This window comes from Maylandia zebra, linkage group LG7 (assembly GCF_041146795.1).
Source record: "Maylandia zebra isolate NMK-2024a linkage group LG7, Mzebra_GT3a, whole genome shotgun sequence".
NCBI lineage: Eukaryota > Metazoa > Chordata > Actinopteri > Cichliformes > Cichlidae > Maylandia > Maylandia zebra.
This window is the reverse complement of record NC_135173.1, coordinates 61,412,110-61,433,601: the sequence shown is the minus strand read 5'-3', so window position 1 is coordinate 61,433,601 and position 21,492 is coordinate 61,412,110. Positions and strand designations below refer to the sequence as shown.

General features: G+C 38.6%; 1 protein-coding gene across 1 annotated transcript in view; it reads left to right on the top strand.

Annotated features, from left to right (window-relative positions):
- Nucleotides 1–21,010, top strand: part of mvb12ba (multivesicular body subunit 12Ba) — a 29,269-nt gene extending 8,259 nt beyond the window's left edge. Inside the window, exons 2-10 of the mRNA XM_024800816.2 lie at nt 4,726–4,848; nt 10,165–10,272; nt 10,380–10,476; nt 10,635–10,764; nt 11,249–11,389; nt 13,228–13,322; nt 13,684–13,739; nt 17,575–17,634; nt 17,879–21,010. Coding sequence (XP_024656584.1) covers nt 4,738–4,848; nt 10,165–10,272; nt 10,380–10,476; nt 10,635–10,764; nt 11,249–11,389; nt 13,228–13,322; nt 13,684–13,739; nt 17,575–17,634; nt 17,879–17,965 — 885 coding nt within the window. The 5' untranslated portion in view covers nt 4,726–4,737 and the 3' untranslated portion in view covers nt 17,966–21,010. The remainder of the gene's footprint in view (nt 1–4,725; nt 4,849–10,164; nt 10,273–10,379; nt 10,477–10,634; nt 10,765–11,248; nt 11,390–13,227; nt 13,323–13,683; nt 13,740–17,574; nt 17,635–17,878) is intronic.
- Nucleotides 21,011–21,492: the final 482 nt, after the last annotated feature.

Sequence of the window (21,492 nt, the reverse complement as noted above, 5' to 3'; positions counted from 1 at the left end):
AGGGGGGTTATTTTCTCCAGTCTCTTTGAGAGAGCTTTGCAGATTATTTTAAGGTCTACATTTATAAGGGATATTGGACGATAGCTTGAGGGATATACAGGGTCTTTGCCTGGTTTAAGCAGGAGATTAATGTTTGCAGAATTCATATTTGATGGAAGTCTGCCCTTTTCTTTAATTTCCAACAACGTTCTGTAGAAAACTGGTGCTAGAATCGACCAGAATTCTTTGTAGAATTCTGCAGGAAAGCCATCTGGACCTGGAGCCTTATTATTGGGCATACTTATCAGGGCTTCCTGGAGTTCACCTGGTGTCAGTGGTGAATCCAGTGCCATTGCTTGAGTGTCCAATAATTTTGGAAGAGTTATGTTGTCCAAAAACTGATCAATTTCTTTTTTAGATGGTTTATTTGTGGTGAATACAACGTTTTATAGAAATCCCTGAAAATGTTGTTTATTTGTATCGGATCATATATTGTGTTCCCAGATGAATCTTGAACAGCACATATAGTTGTTTTTTCTTTATTTATTTTTAGCTGGTTTGCTAGAAATTGACCGGATTTATTACCATGTTCATAATTTTGTAGGCGTAGTCTTTGTACTAAGAATTTTGGGTTTTTTTTATCAATTATCTCATTTAATTCTAGTTTTGTTTTGCGTATTTTGTTCAATGTTTCCTGATCTTGGTGGGACGCGTAGGCTTCTTCTAGTGATTTGATGTTTTTTTCTAATTCCTGAATATTTTTGTTTTCTTTTTTCTTTTTATGTGATGAGAAAGAAATTATTTTACCTCTCATCACAGCTTTCCCTGCTTCCCATAGAACAGAAGCTGATGTTTCGGGAGTGTCATTATAGTCCAAATATGAAGTCCACTCTTTTTTAAAATATTTAATAAAGTGTTCATCTTTAAGTAGTGATATATTAAATCTCCAGTTTTTTCTTGGCGTAGTATTATTCTTGTGCATTAGTGTTAAAGATACAGGACCATGATCGCTGACAGCTATAGGGTGAATCTCAGTGTCTGAAATGTCGTTCAGCATTGAGCTGCTGAACCTTGAACGACAAGGTCTTCTATCGGGTCGCTACTGTGGGATGAGCAAGCAGGCTTCCGACAGAATTGATCAAGCACAGATTAGACCGCAGTGCTACGCGTCATAGTTGTGTTTGACAGTGTGGACCGAGAAACTCCTCTGATACTATAGCATCCCAGCCAACATGGTCAACAGTCTGTCAGTCTGCCCCAAGGCAGCTGTGGCTACAACTATAGCTTGCCTCCACCAGTGTGTGAATGTGAGAGTGAATGAATAGTGGAATTGTAATGCGCTTTTAGGGTCTCGAAAAGCCCTATATAAATTCAATCCATTATTATTATTATTATTATTCATTATTATTATTATTATTATTATTATTATTATTATTATTATTATTATTATGATCAAGGGTTCATATGAGGGCATGACCTGCAGAGTGATCCATAGAGGGCAGCTCGTCAACAGCTTCCAAGACCAGAATCCAACAGAAGGTCAAAAGCTAGCAAATGTGTCCTCCTGATTGAATTGAATTTTTTAATTACTGACTCTGTCTCTTTTCCTTCAACAGAGCTTGAACTACTTCATTTAAATAGTCTTTAAGTACATGTGTATTAGAAAGAGGTTTTTTATTTTTTTCCTAGCATGCAGAACCATTCCTGTAATCACCATTAAAACCTTTACTGGGAAAAAGTGGGAGTGAGATGTGTCTATTACACATTTCTCTGTGATACTGGGTTGAGGCGGAGATTGGTCTGCTGCAGTTAATGGGGAGATATTTGTTGGCTGGATTCATCAAACCACCTAATCAACAAACTCCAACATCAAGAAAAGTGAACTTTGTAGTTGCTCCATCCACAATTGTTTGTTTTATACAGGAAACCTCCTTGGTAAAGCTGCAGAAGTTGCATTAAAAAATGCAGCTGAACTGTTAACTTGATATTCTATTCTATTCAATTCAATTCAATTTTATTTATATAGCGCCAAATCACAACATAAGTCGCCTCAAGGCGCTTCATAGATACAGAGAAAAACCCAACAATCATATGACCCCCTATGAGCAAGCACTTTGGCAACAGTGGGAAGGAAAAACTCCCTTGATACCATGTTTAAAATGCGCAGCTTGTTGACGGCTGACATTCCACTTTCTGTCGCCGTGATACCTGCAGCAAGCAGAGGGGACTTTAAAGAGGGGCAGGGGGTGTGCTAGACCAGTCTTTTAATAATTATTTTTCAAAATTAAAGTGAAGTGAAATAAAATGTTAATATTTAAAAATATAAAGGATTTGTTTGTTTTGTTTTTGTTTTTTGCAGGCCAATAAAAATGTACAGGGGATAGTAAAACTCAGTCACTGACCTGGGGCTGTTATATTAGACACTGTGAATTATTAGCATTCATTATTAAAATCTACGCCATTGTAATATCCTGTTTTCAGCCCACCAAATTTTGCATCAAAGCTCAGGGTAAATGTCCAAATGCTCACTATTCTTCATTGGAGCCCCCACATACTCTTAAAGCCTTATTCATTCACTAACACACACAGATGCAGAAAAATGTACACATGAACACACATCTACCTCATCCAGAAGATACAATACTACAGTAATACGAGGGTTTATATGGGCTCAAAATGTGGTCATAAATATTTTGTACTTGTAAAAAAGATTTGTGTGTGCGTAAAAAAGATTTGTATGTGTAAAAAGAATTTGTGTGTGGACTTAGAAAAAAAACCCCTGCAAGTTACAAGTACAGATTTTTGACCCTATTTTTCTTCCCTTCATCTGATTGGTCAATGTCATGTCAATCAGAAATGTAACAATCCAATCAGAGAACAGATGGGTTTGGCTGTCGAGGGGCGCTTTTTTTGAACTGCAGGTCTTTGAAGGGAATAAATGCCCTTTTACATGCCAACCCAGCGTTTTCCTTCATCACCACGAAGGAAAACAGTCTGTGGTCGTCCAAGTTTGGTGATTTTTATGTCACAGGTCTACGTGTTTAATACAGGGACTTCCACAGCCTTTTCAACAGCGCTGCGGACCGCGGGGTGGGGGCGGGCAGTGTTTTGGAAATGACAGTCTTCATTACAAAGCTTTCTTCGTTATGAATTAGCATACATGTTTTTATTGAACATTTGAAGAACCAGCAAAAAAAACAAACTCTTGTAGAGGACATAAAGTCAGAGATAGAAAAGACAAGGAGCAGGTGCATCTAGTACAGGTAGAGCTGCTGCAAAAACCCACAGAGCCCAGCAGCCAGCATAACAAATTCTGGATCCTTTGCTTTTAGTTAGCAGTTGGCATTAGCAGCGTATCCTGCATCCGATGTGAAAGGACTTTTATGCTGCGCACTGTGACTCACAGCAATGGTCCTGGGTCAGCCCTGACTTTGTGTTAAACTAATCCTAAAGTAATAATGTTATTTCTAACCACTGATATACCACAACTTTTTCCTTTCAACAGCTACTGAAAGTTAGGGGACCTAGCTGCTATCGGATATTTATATAGCGATCCTCCAGCTTCAAACGGTATCACCCTTCAAGGACCTGCAGTTCAAAAAAGCGCCCCTCCGACAGCCAAACCCATCTGTTCTCTGATTGGATTGTTACATTTGTGATTGACATGACATTGACCAATCAGATGAAGGGAAGAAAAATAGGGTCAAAAATCCGTACTTGTAACTTGCAGGGTTTTTTTTTCTAAGTCCACACACAAATCTTTTTTACACATACAAATCTTTTTTACGCACACACAAATCTTTTTTACGCACACACAAATCTTTTTTACGCACACACAAATCTTTTTTTACGCACACACAAATCTTTTTTTACGCACACACAAATCTTTTTTTACGCACACACAAATCTTTTTTTACGCACACACAAATCTTTTTTTACGCACACACAAATTCTTTTTACACATACAAATCTTTTTTATGCACACACAAATCTTTTTTACACATACAAATCTTTTTTACAAGTACAAAATATTTATGACCACATTTTGAGCCCATAGGTTTAGATTTTTGTGAAAGTGCAGTGTTCAGTTAAACTGCACCATCACAAAAACTTCTGTGAATATATTCTATTAGCCTCATCTTATTGTATATATGTGTGTTTTTATCTCTCACTGAAATTGACTTTTGTTATCGCTTGATGTTATCATTTTCCGTATAATTTTTTGGCACTATCCTATGGATACTTAAGAATCTGGATTTTTTTTTTTCCTTTTTTTTTCTTTATTGGAAAACTTTATTTTCCAAGCAAATATGATTTAAAACAGTGGGGTTTTTTGGGGGACGGATGCTGCAACAATGTAACTCCACTTAATGCAGTAACCTGAGCTGTCCATGAAAGTGACCAGTCACATTAGGACACTTTCTTTGCTTTCTTTGGGCTTCCCCTCCAAACAGTCACAAATCTAATGATTTAAGCAAGCAGGATTGTGCCCAAGAAATTAAATTATTTGCTCGGATTATATTTTTTCCCTTTGTGACTTTTATGGTACAAAAAATTATTCCATACTATAAGTTCAAAACTGTTAGATCGGAGCTCAGTAAGTAGAGTAAAAAAATTTCCCCTGTATGAACAGCAGAGAAAAGTACATGTCTTATCTTACCAATCAATCCTGATGTTTATTCCCGTTCTCCCATTGTCCTACTTTCTGTTTTCCAATAATGTCATCTGTGGGGATTTTTATTGCAGATCTCTATAAAGATGCCTGAGGTTCGGGACCTTTCTGAAGCTTTGCCAGAGATGCCAATGGACCCAATCACTGGAGTCGGAGTAGTAGCCTCTAGAAATAGAGCACCCACTGGATATGATGTGGTAAGCAACATAACATAACTCAAGAATGATTGGTCAGAATTGCCAAATACCAGAATTTTTCCCACACTATTAGATTTTATTTTTTGCAGTAACAGAAATATCTAATTTGCACATTTATGTACTTGTGTGTGCGCATGAAAGGAGGCACTTACATGCTTTCTTAAATTAATTAAATTTCTTAAATATTCTATTGTGACAAAAATAATTGAGCAACAATCGCATGTGTTCCCAGTGAGGGCTTCTCTCGTGGATAAACTCCAACATCTGACATACAAACCTGTTTTTGATTTGGTGCACATTCTGGTTAGCAAAATGGTTAGCTGGTTGTTAGGAAAATATAAGCAGTGACTGAACTTCAGTGATGCACAAATTCCTTTTTTTTTTTTTTTTTTTTTTTTTTTGTAAACTTGCCAATAGTGATTCTGGGTTGTTTTTTATTTTTATTTTTATTTTTTCTGTTCACCCAATTCCAAATGTCTATGGAAAAACACATGTATTATTCTCTGTGTATATGATGATAGCCCAGACTTAAGAGTGTTTTGCTGTGAATTAGTCTTCATGTATTAGGTGGATGACAGTGTGTGTTTGCCAACAGTAGCAGCTGCTTTAGCATTTGTAGCAACTTTTTACCTGGTAGTTTACAGTTAAAGAGGAGCAGAATCACTATCCTTCTTTCCTGTGAAATAAGGGATGTGCATGACTTGTTAACCAAGCAACTAATCGTTGCTATTGTCACTAGTCAGTACAAGACGTAGTAATCATTTAACCTAATTGCTATCATTTTAATTGATGCGAAGTGATGGTAAATTGTTGTGCCTAAATGTTATACAGCCATGTGCTGCCATTTGTGGCATCATTGTTGAGAAACTCCATTAATCTGTTAATTTTGGGCTAATGTATTGTTTTTAGTTCTTTCATAAGCGAAAGGAAAAGATTGAGGATACGAGTAACGAAAATGGGCTTTCCGTTAGAATAAGATTAATAGTTCAATTATTTGTGTGGGGTTCAGAGTAGGGCTGCCACGATTAGTCGACTAGTCACGATTACGTCGACTATCAAAATCATCGACGACTAATTTAATAGTCGAGAATTCATAGCGCGGCCTTGCTCAGTTTCCAACAATGGCAGTAGCTAGTTAGTTTTAACATTACTCTTATTATTCTATGTGGGCCACAAAATAAACGTTTAAAGTATTTTCAGGCGAGAATGTAACTGTGTAAACCTCAAATATCTGCTCGGTTTATCAAGACACCACATATTTTCAAAAGCGCTCCAACGTTTTCGGAGACGTCTGTTACCCACTAGCTCGATAGCTAGCCGGGGGCAAGGCTCACTAGAGCCCGTGAGAACACCAGACTCACGGCAAATCGTTTTCAAACCCACTGCCGTCTTTCGCTACTCATGTTAAACATATATAAGTCACTTAGATAACTTAAAAGTGTTATTGTTTGGCTTTTTTTCAGTATTTTATTTGTTCCTGAGTAAATCTGTTTGGCTGAGATTAAAGTTTTTACACAGCTGAGTAAACGTCAAACAGACAACTGATTATCAGAAGTGTGAGATGCTCGAGAATTTACTCCGGTGTCCTGTTATATTTTAGATAGCAAGGAGTTTATTAAACTTCACCGAAACAATCTGCAAATTTCATTAAAATTTAATAAACTATCATCTTGTCTTTATTTTTAGTTAGCACATACCTTAAACACTTAAAGCTGTAAGCTAATGATAGTTATATAAGAGCAGATGCTGCTGGTGCAATAAGCTGTACGTTTTACGTCCAATGGATGATGATCTGATTAGTGGACTAATCGCAAAAATAATCGGTGACTAGTCGACTATCAAAATAATCGTTTGTGGCAGCCCTAGTTCAGAGTAGAGCTGCTGCTCCTTGATGAAAGGAGCCAGTGTAGGTGTAAGATAAAGGTGTTTCCTCTCTTACCGGGAGATGGTCCAGGGTAAAGATAAGATAAGATAACCTTTATTAGTCCCACACGTGGGAAATTTGTTTTGTCACAGCAGGAAGTGGACAGTGCAAAAGTTATGAGGCAAAAATTAGAATACAATAAGAATAAATACAGTACACAACTGTACAGAATAGAATAAAATAAAATACTATATACAGTAGAATAAAATAAAAATAAATATACAATAAGATAAAAATAGAATACAAATACTATATACAACTGAGTAAAAATACAACGATGACAGAAAGGATTATTGCACTTAGTATTATTGCATATGTATGGATGTGTGTGCTTGATCAGTTAAAGTCTTTATTATGGAGTCTGACAGCAGTGGGGAGGAAAGACCTGCGAAATCTCTCCGTCCCACACCGTGGGTGCCGCAGTCTCCCACTGAAGGAGCTGCTCAGTGCTGTCACAGTCTGCTGCATGGGGTGGGAGATGTTGTCCATCAGGGATGACAGCTTAGCCGCCGTTCTCCTGTCACTCACCACCTCCACTGGGTCCAGAGGGCATCCTAGAACAGAGCTGGCCCTTCGGATCACCCTGTTCAGTCTCTTCCTGTCCCCAGCAGAGATGCTGCCGCCCCAGCAGACCACGCCATAAAAGATAGCAGAAGCCACAACAGAGTCATAGAATTTCTTCAGGAGGGGGCCCTCCACTCCAAACGACCTGAGTCTCCGCAGCAGGTACAGCCTGCTCTGCCCTTTCCTGTAGAGGGCGTCTGAGTTATGAGTCCAGTCCAGTCTATTGTTCAGATGAACACCAAGGTACCTGTAGCTGTCCACAGCCTCAATGTCCATACCTTGGATGTTCAGTGGTTGCAGTGGAGAATGCTTGTGCCTGCGGAAGTCTACCACCAGTTCCTTGGTTTTACTGGCGTTGATCTGGAGGTAGTTCAGCTGGCACCAGTCCACAAAGTCTTGGGTCAGACCTCTGTACTCCTTGTCGTCCCCATCAGTGATGAGGCCGACTATTGCAGAGTCATCAGAGAACTTCTGCAGGAAGCACTGGGTGGAATTGTGGGAGAAGTCTGCAGTGTAGATGGTGAAGAGGAACGGAGCCAGAACCGTTCCCTGTGGGGCCCCCGTACTGCAGACGACCCTGTCCGACACACAGCCCTGAGTCCTCACATACTGTGGTCGGTCGGTGAGGTAGTCCAGGATCCAGGTAGTGAGGTGATGGTCCACTCCAGAGTTCACCAGCTTGTCCTTTAGAACCGAGGGAAGAATGGTGTTGAAGGCACTGGAGAAATCAAAGAACATGATTCTCACAGTGCTTCCAGCGGTCTTCAGGTGAGCGAGGGAACGATGTAGGAGGTGAATGACGGCATCATCCGCTCCAATGCCAGGCTGGTAGGCAAACTGAAGTGGGTCCAGTGATGAGCTTATTAGGCGCCGAAGCTGAGCCAGGACCAACCGCTCCAGGGTCTTCATCAGGTGGGATGTCAGAGCCACCGGCCTGTAGCTGTTGAGGTCCTTGGGGCGTGAAGTCTTTGGCACTGGTACAACACAGGAGGTTTTCCAGAGCTGTGGGACTCTTCCCAACCTCAGGCTCAGGTTGAAGAGGTGCTCCATCACCCCACACAGTTGGTCCGCGCAGGACCTGACGACCCTCGAACTGATGCCATCTGGACCCGCTGCCTTCTTGCCATTAATCCTCCTCAGTTCCCTCCTAACCCAGAACACTCTCAAGAGATTACATCTATTGGCTGACCTGGGAACGACTCGATATTTCTCAGTATAGGCTGGAGGAGGTGGCTGCAGAGAGGGATGTCTGGGCTTCCCTGCTTAGACTCCTGCCCCTGCAACTTCAGATAGGCGGAATAAAATTGCTGGATGATTTATTGATTTACTATTTTAGATATTCATTTTTTTTCTTAATATCTTGTCCTGTCTTATTCCTGTGTTATTTCACATATTACGTTATATATGGTATAGCATGACGATGTCTAAGGCAAGACTGGCAAGAGAGGAAAAAAGAGGAGAAAGTGGTGTGGGGCAAGAAGAGACAAAAAACTCAAAAACAAAGTGGGTGAGTGAGTGGGTGTGGGGATGCCTGCGTCTTTGTAACAAATGCTGCACCAAACAAGCAGAACGGAGTCAAAATGCACTACAAGCCGCCTCTTGACTCCCGTTTTTCTTGTTTCTTGTTTTGTTATTTAAGGGATACAGGAAGATGTCCCTCCTCCTCACTTAGTGTTAAGGTGCTATGTTGTTAGATTTTAACTTTTATTGAAGTAGTTGTTATGCATTTATGAACAGCGCGCATCGTCCAGAATAGACGGGAACACTGTGCCACAGTTTTCAGTTGCAATTCATTAGATTCTCAAATGTTAATTTGTCATATTTTAATAATACGTGAACATCTTTTATAGCAAGTTTATATTATAACATTTAATATTTATTTATTTAACATCGGTTTATTTTCGTCTTCGTTTTCTGTTTGGAGTGTAATGTGGTCAGTATGCACAATGTGAGGTCCTGCACGGTTAAGCAGCATGATTCATAATTGAAGAATGTGATTAATGTTTTCAAATGCCTTTGTTTGCAGAGTTTTTGTCATTGGCCGTTAAACGGTTCTCAAATTTAACTTGATATTTGAGTGTCTTAAATTTACAGTTTTGTTTTTTTGTTTTTTTGTTTCTCAAGTGATTTAGTGATTTTTTTTTTTTTTTTTCTCCCTCGTTTAGCTGACTAAAAAATTGGCCATGAGGAAAATCTTTTCAACTATTACCTTCACAACTGCAATCAACCAAATTTGAATTTCTGTTACCTACCAGGAATTTAGCTTGTTAATACAATACAGTTTTATTTATATAACACATTTAAAAACCCAAAGGCACACCAAAGTGCTTCCTGATTATACAGAGAATCAACGTAAATCAATTAACAAAGTACAGATTGGGCACTAGCACAGATAGAAGGCATGCACTAATAGACCAGAAGAGTTAAGTAAAATAGGTATCGAACCTCAAATCGGGAGGAAGGTTAGTTCATGAATACAAAATATCAACTAAGAAGTTAAAAACCAGCAATAAAATTATTTATAAGTTTAATAAGGGTATTAAATGGTCGGGAAAGCCAGGTTAAATAAGTAAGCTTTCAATCTTGATTTGAAGGATTGAATAGAGTCTGTGGCACGAATAGAAGCAGGGAGGCTATTCCAAAGTTTAGGTACAACTGAAGCAAAGGCACGATCACCTCTGGTCTTCAGCCTAAACTTAGGTTGGTCCACGAGTAATTGACCTGATGGTCTTAAAGCTCAGCAAGGAGTGTACAGATTGAGGAGATCATCCACGGATATTGTTATTCTTGTCTCAGAATAATGAAAATCTATCCCCCTCTGCTTATAGATCTCAACAACAACAGATGGCCTGGATGCTGACCTGTGGAAAGACGGACTTTTCAAATCCAAGGTGACCCGATACCTTTGCTTCACCAGAGTTTTCTCTAAAGAAAATGTAAGTTTACTTACCTCCTCAACAGTTAAATAAGTGTCCCACCCCCTCTCCAATAAACATCTCCTTTCTCAATACCATATTCTTGTACTCTATTCTTTCCTCTGCAGAGCCATTTAGGTAATGTTCTTGTGGACATGAAGCTGATTGATATAAAGGACACTTTGCCTGTGGGTTTCATCCCAATCCAGGAAACTGTTGATACTCGTAAGTTATTATCTCAAGTGGAAAGACACTTAGAGCCTCAATGTGTGGTAAGAATATGTGAAAATAATTAATCTTTTTAACCTCTGAAATAAGAATTGTTTGTTATTCATGAACCACCTTGTTGTGGAATGACCGTCAGTTTGTCTTTTCTGCAACAGAGGAGCAGGCCTTCAGGAAGAGGCGACTCTGCATCAAATTTATTCCACGGGACTCCACAGAGGCAGCCATCTGTGATATCCGCATCCTGGGACGCTCCAAGCAGGCACCTCCTCAGTATACCTTTATAGGGTGAGCATTGCAACTTCCAGTCAAATTTAACTTTTTGTTTTCTTTTTTTTTCTTTTTTTAAACAGAAGAAAATAGTTTATAAATAAAAAAGTTGTTTGTACTGTAATGGAATCACTCCATTTGGCATAACAGTTTCCACTTACTCCAGAAATCAAGTCACATTAATCTTTTTTACATTTTTAATGTATGATGGAATGTTCAGGGCATTTCTATCAGAAAGTTTTCTACATGAAAAGACACTTCCAGTATGTCAGATGTGTTCCACATGAGAGCTAAAGAATCCAAATCATTTCTGGCAAAGTGATTATTAAAAAAAAAAACCTTTGTCCCCAAAACATTTCTAGGATAATTGCTTAGAGAATGTATGAAGGGGAAAGGAGGGCATGGATTTAATACACACACGTTTTGACTAGCAGGTTTACATTAACCTTGGAACTAGTGTCAGCGCTTTCTGCTTAATAATGCTTCTAACATTGTTTGACAGAGAGCTCAACAACATGGGAATCTGGTATCGCATGGGAAATGTGCCTCGGGCCCAGGACTCCACACACACACAAACCATCAACAACACCCAGAATGTGAATTCCTCCAGCTCAGGATCAGCCCCACCAGCTCCCATGCTTAAGTAAATTCACTCTAATGATGTGCTAGTACTTGTATGTAATTGTCTTCACATGTATCTCTTATTAGTTCTTGTAACCTTAAAAGAGAAATACAACACAAAACAAAGCAAGTGCACTGTAACAATACAGGTTGCACAGATTAGCACTTTATCTTGGTATTGCCTAGAGGTTATGGATTGTACATGCAAGTAGTGATTCATTCGCTTGTGAGTGCCCCAACACAGAGAAGATGTATCTTCAGATGTCACAAAAATTGTTATGATGATATGTTTAAATTGACAATGGATATTTATTTTTACACCTTTGAATGAATCAGTGGGGGAACTTCCTTAACTTTCTTGTCATCTTCCTATTTCAATTGTTCCAGATCGTATGCCTCCATGTCCATATTACCAAATCCAGTAAACATCTGTGGTCTTTCTCTTTTTCTCCTCCCTGGCAGCTCCATACTCAGCATCCTTTTTACCACTATACTCATCTGCACATCTCCAAACCAACTTAGCCTTGCCTCTTTTATTTTGTCTCAAACTCCTTCAACCCAAGTTGTCCATTTGGAGCGATTTAATTAAACTTTTATAGAAAATGTGCTTAAGAGTTCAAATAATAAAATAATGAGTAACATAATTTCTTTTAATATTAATGGAACAATTGAGAATTGAGCAGAGCACGTTACAGATTTAAAAAGGATTTTTTTTTTTTTTAAGTTTTCTCTCTCAGATCTTGCACAACATTATATATTAAAAAAATCCCCTCTCGCCCCTGCGGGCGGTCTGTCCTTTAAGCTCAGGTCCTCTACCAGAGGCTTGAGGGTCCTGCGCAATATCTTTGCTGTTCGTAGGACTGCGCTCTTCTGGACAGAGATCTTGTTCCTAGGATCTACTGGAGCCACTCGGCTAGGCTTTGGGTCACTGCACAGAGTGCTTCGATTACCACTGGGACCACTGTTACCTTTGCCCCCCCCAAATCTTTTCAAGCGCTTCTCTGAGTCCTTGGTGCTTCTCGTGTTCCTTCTTCCTGATGTAGCTGTCATTCGGTATCGCTGCATCTATCACTACGGCTGTTTTCCTCTGCTGGTCCAACACTACTATGTCTGATTGGTTACCCACCACTATTTTGTTCGCCTGTATCTGGAATTCCAGGATCTTGGCTCTGTCATTCCTGACCATCCTAGGGGGCGTCTCCCATTTATACCTCGAGACTTCCAGGTACTCTGCTCAGATCTTTCTGTATACTAATGCCGGCCACTTGGTTATGGCGTTCCATTAATGCCCTGCCTGCCAGCATCTTGCACCCTGCTGTTATATGCTGGATTTCTCCGAGGCATCTTTACACAGCCTGCTCCTGGGATCTTGCCTGATGTGATAGACCGCAGCCTCCATGGATCTTGTCCTCAGAGCTTGTTCCTGTGTTTCCATGATTACTGCCTCTGTGGCGTGTTTTTGTCCAGCCACTAGTAGGATTTGTGGACATCAACCACTTCATCTATCGATTGATCACAGCAGAAACCCGTGAAAGAGGAGGAGCCACCATCAAAAATATATATATTTCAGCTACTGTAGCAAAGATAATTTTCAAATTAAGTACATTATAACAATGTATGAATAAGTACTCTAGGATGAAGAGAAATTACCCAACAAGCCATAGTCAAAAATTTGGATACAGCTCTAATGTACAACCCAACTTCCTTTGCTTAGCTGTGCAATTTGACAGTCCAGGATTAGTTCTAGCTGACACAGCAGGAGTGGATAGTGATAGTTTCTTTAAACTCTTAGCTATTTGGCTCACTTTCACATATATATTGAACTACTGAGGTGCTTAATGTTTTTCTTTTTGTTTCAAGGCATATTTCCATGACCCTCCCTGCCAGCTTCAGAGGAAAAAATACTACCAGACCAGACTATGAGCACCAGAACTCCAACCTGTATGCTATTACAGGTCAGGTCTTTACAGTTTCAGTCGCCCTTGTTGATTTAAAGATGAATACACACACATATACACACAACCCCGTTCAACTATCTTAGTGAGGACCTTCATTGACATAATGGTTTCCCTAGCCCTTTACCCTAACCCTAATGACACATCAACAGCTTCACTTTTGTGTGCTTTCAAGCTCTCTCTTCATAATAGACTGCATGTTGAAGGTGACAGTGTCCACATCTCTGTATATGTGGACACTGTCATTTGTTTAACAGTCTCAAGTCGTTGCTGTTATTCAGTTTATGGTTTGTATGGGTTACTACTTGATCTCTTTTACGAGATGAAATTATGTAACGTTTTTTTGACCTTTCTCTTTCAGCAATGGACGGGGTGCCTTTTATGATCTCTGAGAAGTTTGCCTGTGCCTCATCTGATGTAAGTTTTAAGTTTTAATCCTAGTGACTTTGCCAACATGTCCCCCTGTATCAATTTCCAGTGTTTTGCTTTAACATCTCTGCTCAAAAAGAGTACAACAACCACAGTATTTGCCCAAAAGCTGTAAGTAGCCTTACATTCATACACTAAGCTTCATTACATTGTCTGATGTGTATTTGGTACGTGAATATCAGATTACATATATTTCTTAGTTGAGATTGCTGTACCCTGCAAGAAAGGGATACAGTGCTTAACAAATTTATTACACCCACATGTCATAAAAGCAAGAAAATACCCACAATTTAGAAATCTGTGAAAAGCTTGTTTAAAACTAAAAAGTACAGAATTAACTTAAATGAATTCATATTTTTATTCCCCAAACTTAAGCCAGGACACTGAGAAGTCAGAAATTAATCAAGCATAACAACAAACCAAAAAAACAATTTTTTTTCTGTTCAGGAATGTAACTGAGTAACAGTAAAAATAGGCATAAACTTTATTTAATCCCAAACTCTTGGGAAATAACTTGTTACAGCAGCACAAGTAATAAAAAGAAAATTAGAGATGAAAAAGTAAGAGTAGTGTACAAAAAAGCAAAAATACTATACTATTTATAGATGGTTACTGTATACAGTAAAATACATCAAGATTTTCATATGTACTTAAAGTGCAGTGAGAGTGGTAATAATACACATTTGTTTTTAAACAGTATTTATCCTGTGTTGTTAGGATGAAAGACCTACAATAGAGCTCCGCCCTACATTGTGGCTGAAACGGTCTACTGCTGAAAGAGCTGCTCAGGACCTCTATAATCTTATTTAGGGGGTCAGAGATGTTGTTCATAATGCCCATTAGATCCTTTTCTCACCCACCTCTTCTATGCGGTCAAGGGGACTGGCCAGGCAAGAGCTGGCCCACGTTTTCAGACTGTTAACCTGTTTCCCGTCCCACTCCGTGCTGCCACCTCCCCATCAGACAACCGCTTTTAAAAAAAATTGCCCGATAGCCATAAAGTAAGGTTATGGTCGACTCCTGCTCCTTTTCAGCTTTTCAATCTTAGCAGTGCCTGTTGAATTGTATTGAAAGTGGTAGAGAAGTCAAAAAACATGACCCTCACAGTGCTTCCAGTATTGTTAGGCATGACAGTAATCTATGGAAGTAGATGCTTGCATCATCCACCTCAATTCCAGGACGTAGAGCTGGGCGATATAAGATTTTTGCATATCACGATATGTTGTTTTTTTTTTTTCATTTCAGGCGATAACGATATCTATCACGATATAAGCCAAATAACTATATTTGTAAGATTTAAATGTGCCGTTGCTCACAAGTAAAATGTGAAATAATCAGCAGCTTGTTTTTATTTAAATATTTATTTCCCATAATAAGTTCAACAGGGTAGATGTACTTAAGGAACATGAGACTTTTTCAGATAAATAAAGGCAAATATTGCAAACTACACAAAAGGCAGCCGCTAAAGCGTTTAAGTTTCAAAATAGAACAAACGAAACAGACTACTAAATTGTCAATTCCACTTAAAAACAAAATATTAATTCTAAAAATAAATCTTAGTTTGTTTTACAGAAGAACAGACAAAACTGACTAACTTTTGTCAATATCAAATAAACTGAGAACTAAAAGGAAATTCTCAATCTCTCCTTGTTGTATAGCTTAGCTTTTCAAACAGTTTTAACAGTTACTTTAGTCTGACAAAAGCCGAATGATGAATTAGCGCTTCCAGTCAGAGACTGAGGCTACGTCCACACGTACACGGGTATTTTTGAAAACGGAGATTTTCCGTTTTCGTTTTAAAAAAATAATCCCGTCCACACATAAGGGCAGAAATGAAGGAAAACGCTGCTATGAACATGCCAAAGCAGCAGGTGGCGCTAGATTCCTAACCGTGCAGAAATGTTGGCCAATCAGAAGTCTAGAAGCCTCGGTGGGAAAAAGTAAACAAAGCTGGGGCATAGAAGCAGAACCGAGTCGTATGTGTGGAGGGACAGTAACTGTGTGTATATGTAAGCATTTAAACATTGCAGAGAGTACAATTAACAGTAACAGTATTGTAGAAATTCATTTCACCGAAACAATAACGTGGCGCACAGTGTGACGTCAAAAAATGCGCACACCTTTGACGCTGCGTTTTCTACGTTTTTCTAATCCACACGTAAATGCAAAAACTGAGTTCTTAAAAATCTTCGTTTTCAGTGACCAAAAACGCTGTTTACGTGTGGACGAAAGGTGCAAACGCATAGAAAAATCTGCGTTTTCAAAAATACCCGGGTACGTGTGGACGTAGCGCATGCACCAGTTTATTGTATTTCCAGACTTGCTTTCGGCACAATTTACAGTGCACACTACTCTGTTTTTTGTCAGACTTGAAATAGCCGAAATACCTTCACACTACGGAACTTCTATGGCTCTTCCATTCGACAATCTCTCCGGCATTGGAACCATCATCTGTTTTCCCTTCGGTCACGCTCGGTTGATTTTTCTAGTCGGCACACTCATTTCCTACATTACCCGGGCGGTACGGTGGCTGGCTGCTTCCCAAACAAATACACATGTGCGGCTTGGCACTTGTGCTGTACGTAACAAGTCACGTGACGTGACGCTGCGGCTGTGATTGGTTCGGCTCTGCGCTACTTAATTTGGATTGGCTGTTCTTTTTTTTCTTTTTTCTTTTTTTTTAAGAGGACAAGAGTGGCGAGGTCTATCGCGATAGTTTAATTTTTCTATCGAGAAAAAGTTATATCGCGATACATATCGTTATCGTTCTATCGCCCAGCTCTACCAAAAGTAGAGTAAAGTGAACTACAGGGGTCTGGCAGCAGCATGCTTACTAGAGTTTCGAGGTGGTTGAGGACAATCCTCCCTAATTGTCTTCATCAGGTGGGAAGTTAAGATTACAAGTGTGAAATGGTTAGTACTGGAACAACACAGGATGTCTCCCACGGATAAACATGCGCATGATCACAGAGCTGGTCTGCACAGTCCCTGAGCAGTGGGGAGCTTTTCTGGTCTTGAGCTTTTTTTTTTTTTTTTTTTTTTTTTGTAGTTTCTTCCTCATTCAATCAGCACTCAGGAAGTGTTGTCCAGTGTTATTTCACTTCTCATTCACAAACATCGCTATTCCTCCTCCCTTTCTCATTCATCACTCTCTGGTGATATCCTGTGGCCGTTGCAAGCCATCCAGAGTGATGAGTGAGCCTCTTCAAAGTTCACTCAGCCAAATCTCAGTGAAGCACTAAAGGGTACACTGTCAATACCACTATTGCTTAGCTAGCACAAATTAACTCTTGCATCTTGTTGGGAAGAGATTAGTATTAAGTAACATTTTCCATAATGACAGATGGTATTCAAATTAAAAGTAATTAAATTTTTCTTAGTATGTAACATGCTTTAATATATTTAATGCTTATTTATGAAATGGTAAATTTGAAAATGACTGGATAGTAGCAATAAATATATATTTTAGCATTCAAAATATTTTAAAGGCCTTCGGCATACTGGTAGATCAATTATTACAGAAACATAAAAACGGATTTTGCTAATAGCAGTGTTACCAGTATTGCTCTAAATTACCAATTCTGTTCATTGAAGGCGGCTGTGGCATAAACCTTTTATTGGGTGATGAGCTGATAAATTTGTTGAGCCTCTATCACAATGTTCAGACTGCACCTAGAAAAATGGCAAACTTTTATTCAACTTAACCCTTCAAATAAGTCACGTTGTAGTAATACAAGTCTCCCAACACTACTCTCACACAATTGCAACATGCTTGAAGTTGAGCTTGTTCACACATCTCAGCATTCCTGTTCTCCATGTACAGCTGCAGCAGGTGGATCTGATGGGTATTACAATTAAATCACTGGCTGAGATTGAAAAGGAGGTGAGTAGACATAAGACTTTGTTACATTTCTCATAGTATAATTTATGGTCTCCAGAGATGAATAATGAAGTAGTATTTGCTTAAGTACAGATTGTCCACTAGAGGATTAATAAATTACTGTATATGATTGTTAATCAACACTGTATTTTGCAGATAGGTAAATGAAATTATGATTTTAGTGAACAATAAGAAAATTTGTTAGACCATACTAATTAATAATAATATGCAACTCTCCCTATGTAAGTATGATTACAGTTTCCGCACAGAGCATAGTGCAGCGGCTCGCCTCCCTCCAAGTCCAACACGGACCTCTCTGAGTTCTGAGGCCTAAGCATCTCTTATATGAACAACAGTCATCGCCACACTATAGACAGCAGCCGGAGAGAAGTGCACACAACTACTGAGAACATACCTACAACGGGGATATTCAATCTGTAAATGAAAAGAAAGATTCCCAACGAAAATTGTGGATTTTCTAACTTCTGGGACATGTTGTAGGCCCTCTGTGTGCTGTTGAAATGGAAAACAATGGAATTCAGTCAGACTCGAACTACTACACTGCAGAGCTGGGACAAGAAAACACGTTTTATGCTCATCGAGATACTTCAGTATCTCACTCGAATGACTTCAAAAATACATTTTTGTTAAGTGAAAAATGGTCAAGTGTCGTATTGTGGTGGAAAAAAAAAAACCTTGTCCCATCAAAAGATCTTGTTAGAAATAAGATAAAAGGATCACACGGTACTTTTTTCATGGAGGACTTCTGTTGGATCTCACACCAGTCATGTTGCCTTTTTCGTTTATGACATGGACTGTTCTGAATCAAAGCGCACCATAAAGGCACCTTAGGGTGTCAGAAATTTAAAAGAAAACTGTGACTTTAAGTTTTGTTGTTGAGCTTGTCTTCTTGATGGGGAAATGCTTTTCATTGTTTTCTAGATGTATTGCCATTTACTGGTGTGACTGTGAGTGCACTTTTGTGTTTTGAGGTTGTTATTGTGCTTCCTAATTGCTGTAGATATTCTGTAAACCACTTCTTCTCTTTCTGTGAGGTAGCAGCTTGCCCGACAGAACCATGACTACAGCTAATATTCACTGTGTGGAGTATTCACATCAAGATTTTCTATTTATACCATACTCTAATACCTTACTTTGCATGCATATAGATGTTTTATTGATACATCTTTTCACTGAATGAGTAACATTGAGCAAACCTCACACATTTTAGCTAAAAAGCACTGATAGTTAGTCCTTATATCTCAACAATATCATAGCTATATTCATCGTTTCCTTCATCTTCATTGGTGTTATATCAGAAATGGATGCTCCAGTAAAAGTATAATATTGCAAAGAGTTTTATTTTAGTACATTGGTTATGGAACGTGTGTACAGAATTTTACTCTCCTGGTCAAAAGTTTTAGAATACCCCAATTTTTCCAGTTTTTGTTGAAAATGATTCAGTTTAATGTCTCATTGCACTCTGAAATGAAAGCCTTGTACAAATAAGGACTTATTCTAAATTTTTCACTCATCAAAGTAGAAGCCTTTGGCAGATATAACAGCTGAACATACCCATGGCTTTCTTTCTACATTAGAAATCAAATATTCTTCATAAAGTTCTTCCCATATGTGTTAAATAAGTTCCCATAAATGTGTGGTACCCAAACCAGCTCGATGGGGTTTAAGTCTGGAGATTGTGCTAACCCCTGACCAACTAGGCACATACCAGAGGCTATTGCATGGCGCTACAGAATGTTGTGGTAGCCGCGGCCCAGGCAAGCCTCTTATTCTGACGTCTTAGCAGTGTCTTTCTTGCTGCAACTCGTCCTGTCAAACCTGCAGCCTGAAGTCTTCAGTTGAAACTGAGACTTGCCTGCTACGATCACTATTAAGCTGTGCTCGAAAGGGTTGGGTTGTCCTGTGAGCCGTCTATCATGCAAGCTTGTTAACTCTCAGAAACTTGTCCTCTGATTCATTTGTGGCTTTGGGTCTGCCAGACCTCTTCATGTCAGAGTTTACCCCAGTTTCTGAGTGACTTTTGATGGTGGAGAAAACTGTACTCATTGACGCCTTTCTTTGCAGTTTCTCTGTAGGAAGACATACATTTTGATGGTCCGTCTCTCTTCCATTGCGATGCCTTTTTCAACTGATGCTCATGAGAATATGGTAACACAATGTGTTCCAACACTGCTTTTATGCAGACAGAGGGGTTGGAAGTAATCCAGAAAAGTTGGAACACCTGTAGGAATTAGTAGCACCAGCTTTCAAGGCTCCATAAACCACCATTGCTGTAGAACAGCTTTAAATTGTTAACACATTTTTGTTTTCCTGAAAAAAGGCCTCTTGTATAACTCTGAAATGTACCTTATTTTTCAGTTTGGAGTAGGGGTGGTGTTGGTGTTGTTTTTGTAAACCTCTGGCGGTTCACCATTTACCTTTGTTCCATTTCAAGTTATTCATTGGACTTAAGCAACTTGAATTCCAATAAATAACTGAAATAATTGGGGTGTTCCAAAACTTTTGACCATTAATATTAAAATCACCTATTTCACATGTGATGACAATAAAGACCAACTCAGAACCATGTGACTTTATGGAATTTTGACCCTGATTAGAGTCACCACTGGTTATATGCAAATAACTATTTTTATTTTTTAATTGTCTATAGCACTAACCACTATTATTAAAACCACCAGATAAAATAAGTATCAGTTAGTTACTTTGTTTGTTTTTCTTTACTACCTACATTATACATTGAGCCTTTGAGATGTTTAGAGAAAAGCAGGAGAATAAGTAGGATATGTGTCATGTAGATGAGGAGGTATTCTCTGGCGTATTGTATTCTTATGAACTGCTACAAAAAGGTCATATTGGAAACTTTTATTTGTAGACTATTGCTGTTTGATACTTTGAATCTGTAATACACTAAAAAGGCCTATTATAATTTTTTTTTTTTTTTTTAAAGGGAAAATAAGTGGTTCACTTAATTCTCAACTTTGATGTGAACAAAATGGATTTGAAACTAATTGTGTGATAATTTATCTCATGTTAATTAAGCTTAATTATCTCCATGTCTGTCCTGTAATAGGAAAAAGTTTCATGTTTCCTCATATCGAACAAAATGTACACTAATAGAAACATGTGATAGGCCAGTATAAGTTGGGCTCTTATTATTGACCTTATGTTCAGCCTGAACAGGTGTCTGTGAAGGTCAGTCTGTCCACCATCTTCTTAAAACACATGATGTAGCATCACCGATTATGTAAAGAAAATTAAATCAGTTTTAATTTTGCTGATTTTTATTTTTTTCCACAGGTCATATGTGACAAGAAAAAAATGTTTGCAATATATCAAGTCATTAAATAGAGTAACTCCTTTTGCTGTTTGTTTACTTTGTCAGTATTTCAGTATAGCACCTACTTGGTCTTAAATAGATTCTTTTTTCCAGTGTGTCCTATGAAACTTAATTATACTGCTGAAATTAATAGGGTTAGACAAATGGCTATGTGAAGCTCTGTGTATTTCAGCTGTGCGTAACTGCCTGCTGTGTGATAAGCTACACGTGTATATTTCTCAACTTTGTTTACTTCCAGCCTGGTGGGCTGCAGTATTCATTTGCTAAGTAATGTAACTATTAACTACAAATAATCTCTTTAATGTATTAATAGTATGCATGGTGACATGTTGGGTTCAGTGGTTTCAGTATTGCAGTTAATGTTAATATTTTTAGTGATCAATTTGTCTCAAAATCGTTTCATTTAGTAAGCTTTGAACAAAACATTAGATTAATTTGTGTTTGATTAACTTTTAATAAAGTGTGATGAACTGAAGTCCTTATAAAAATTCCCCTCACCCCTC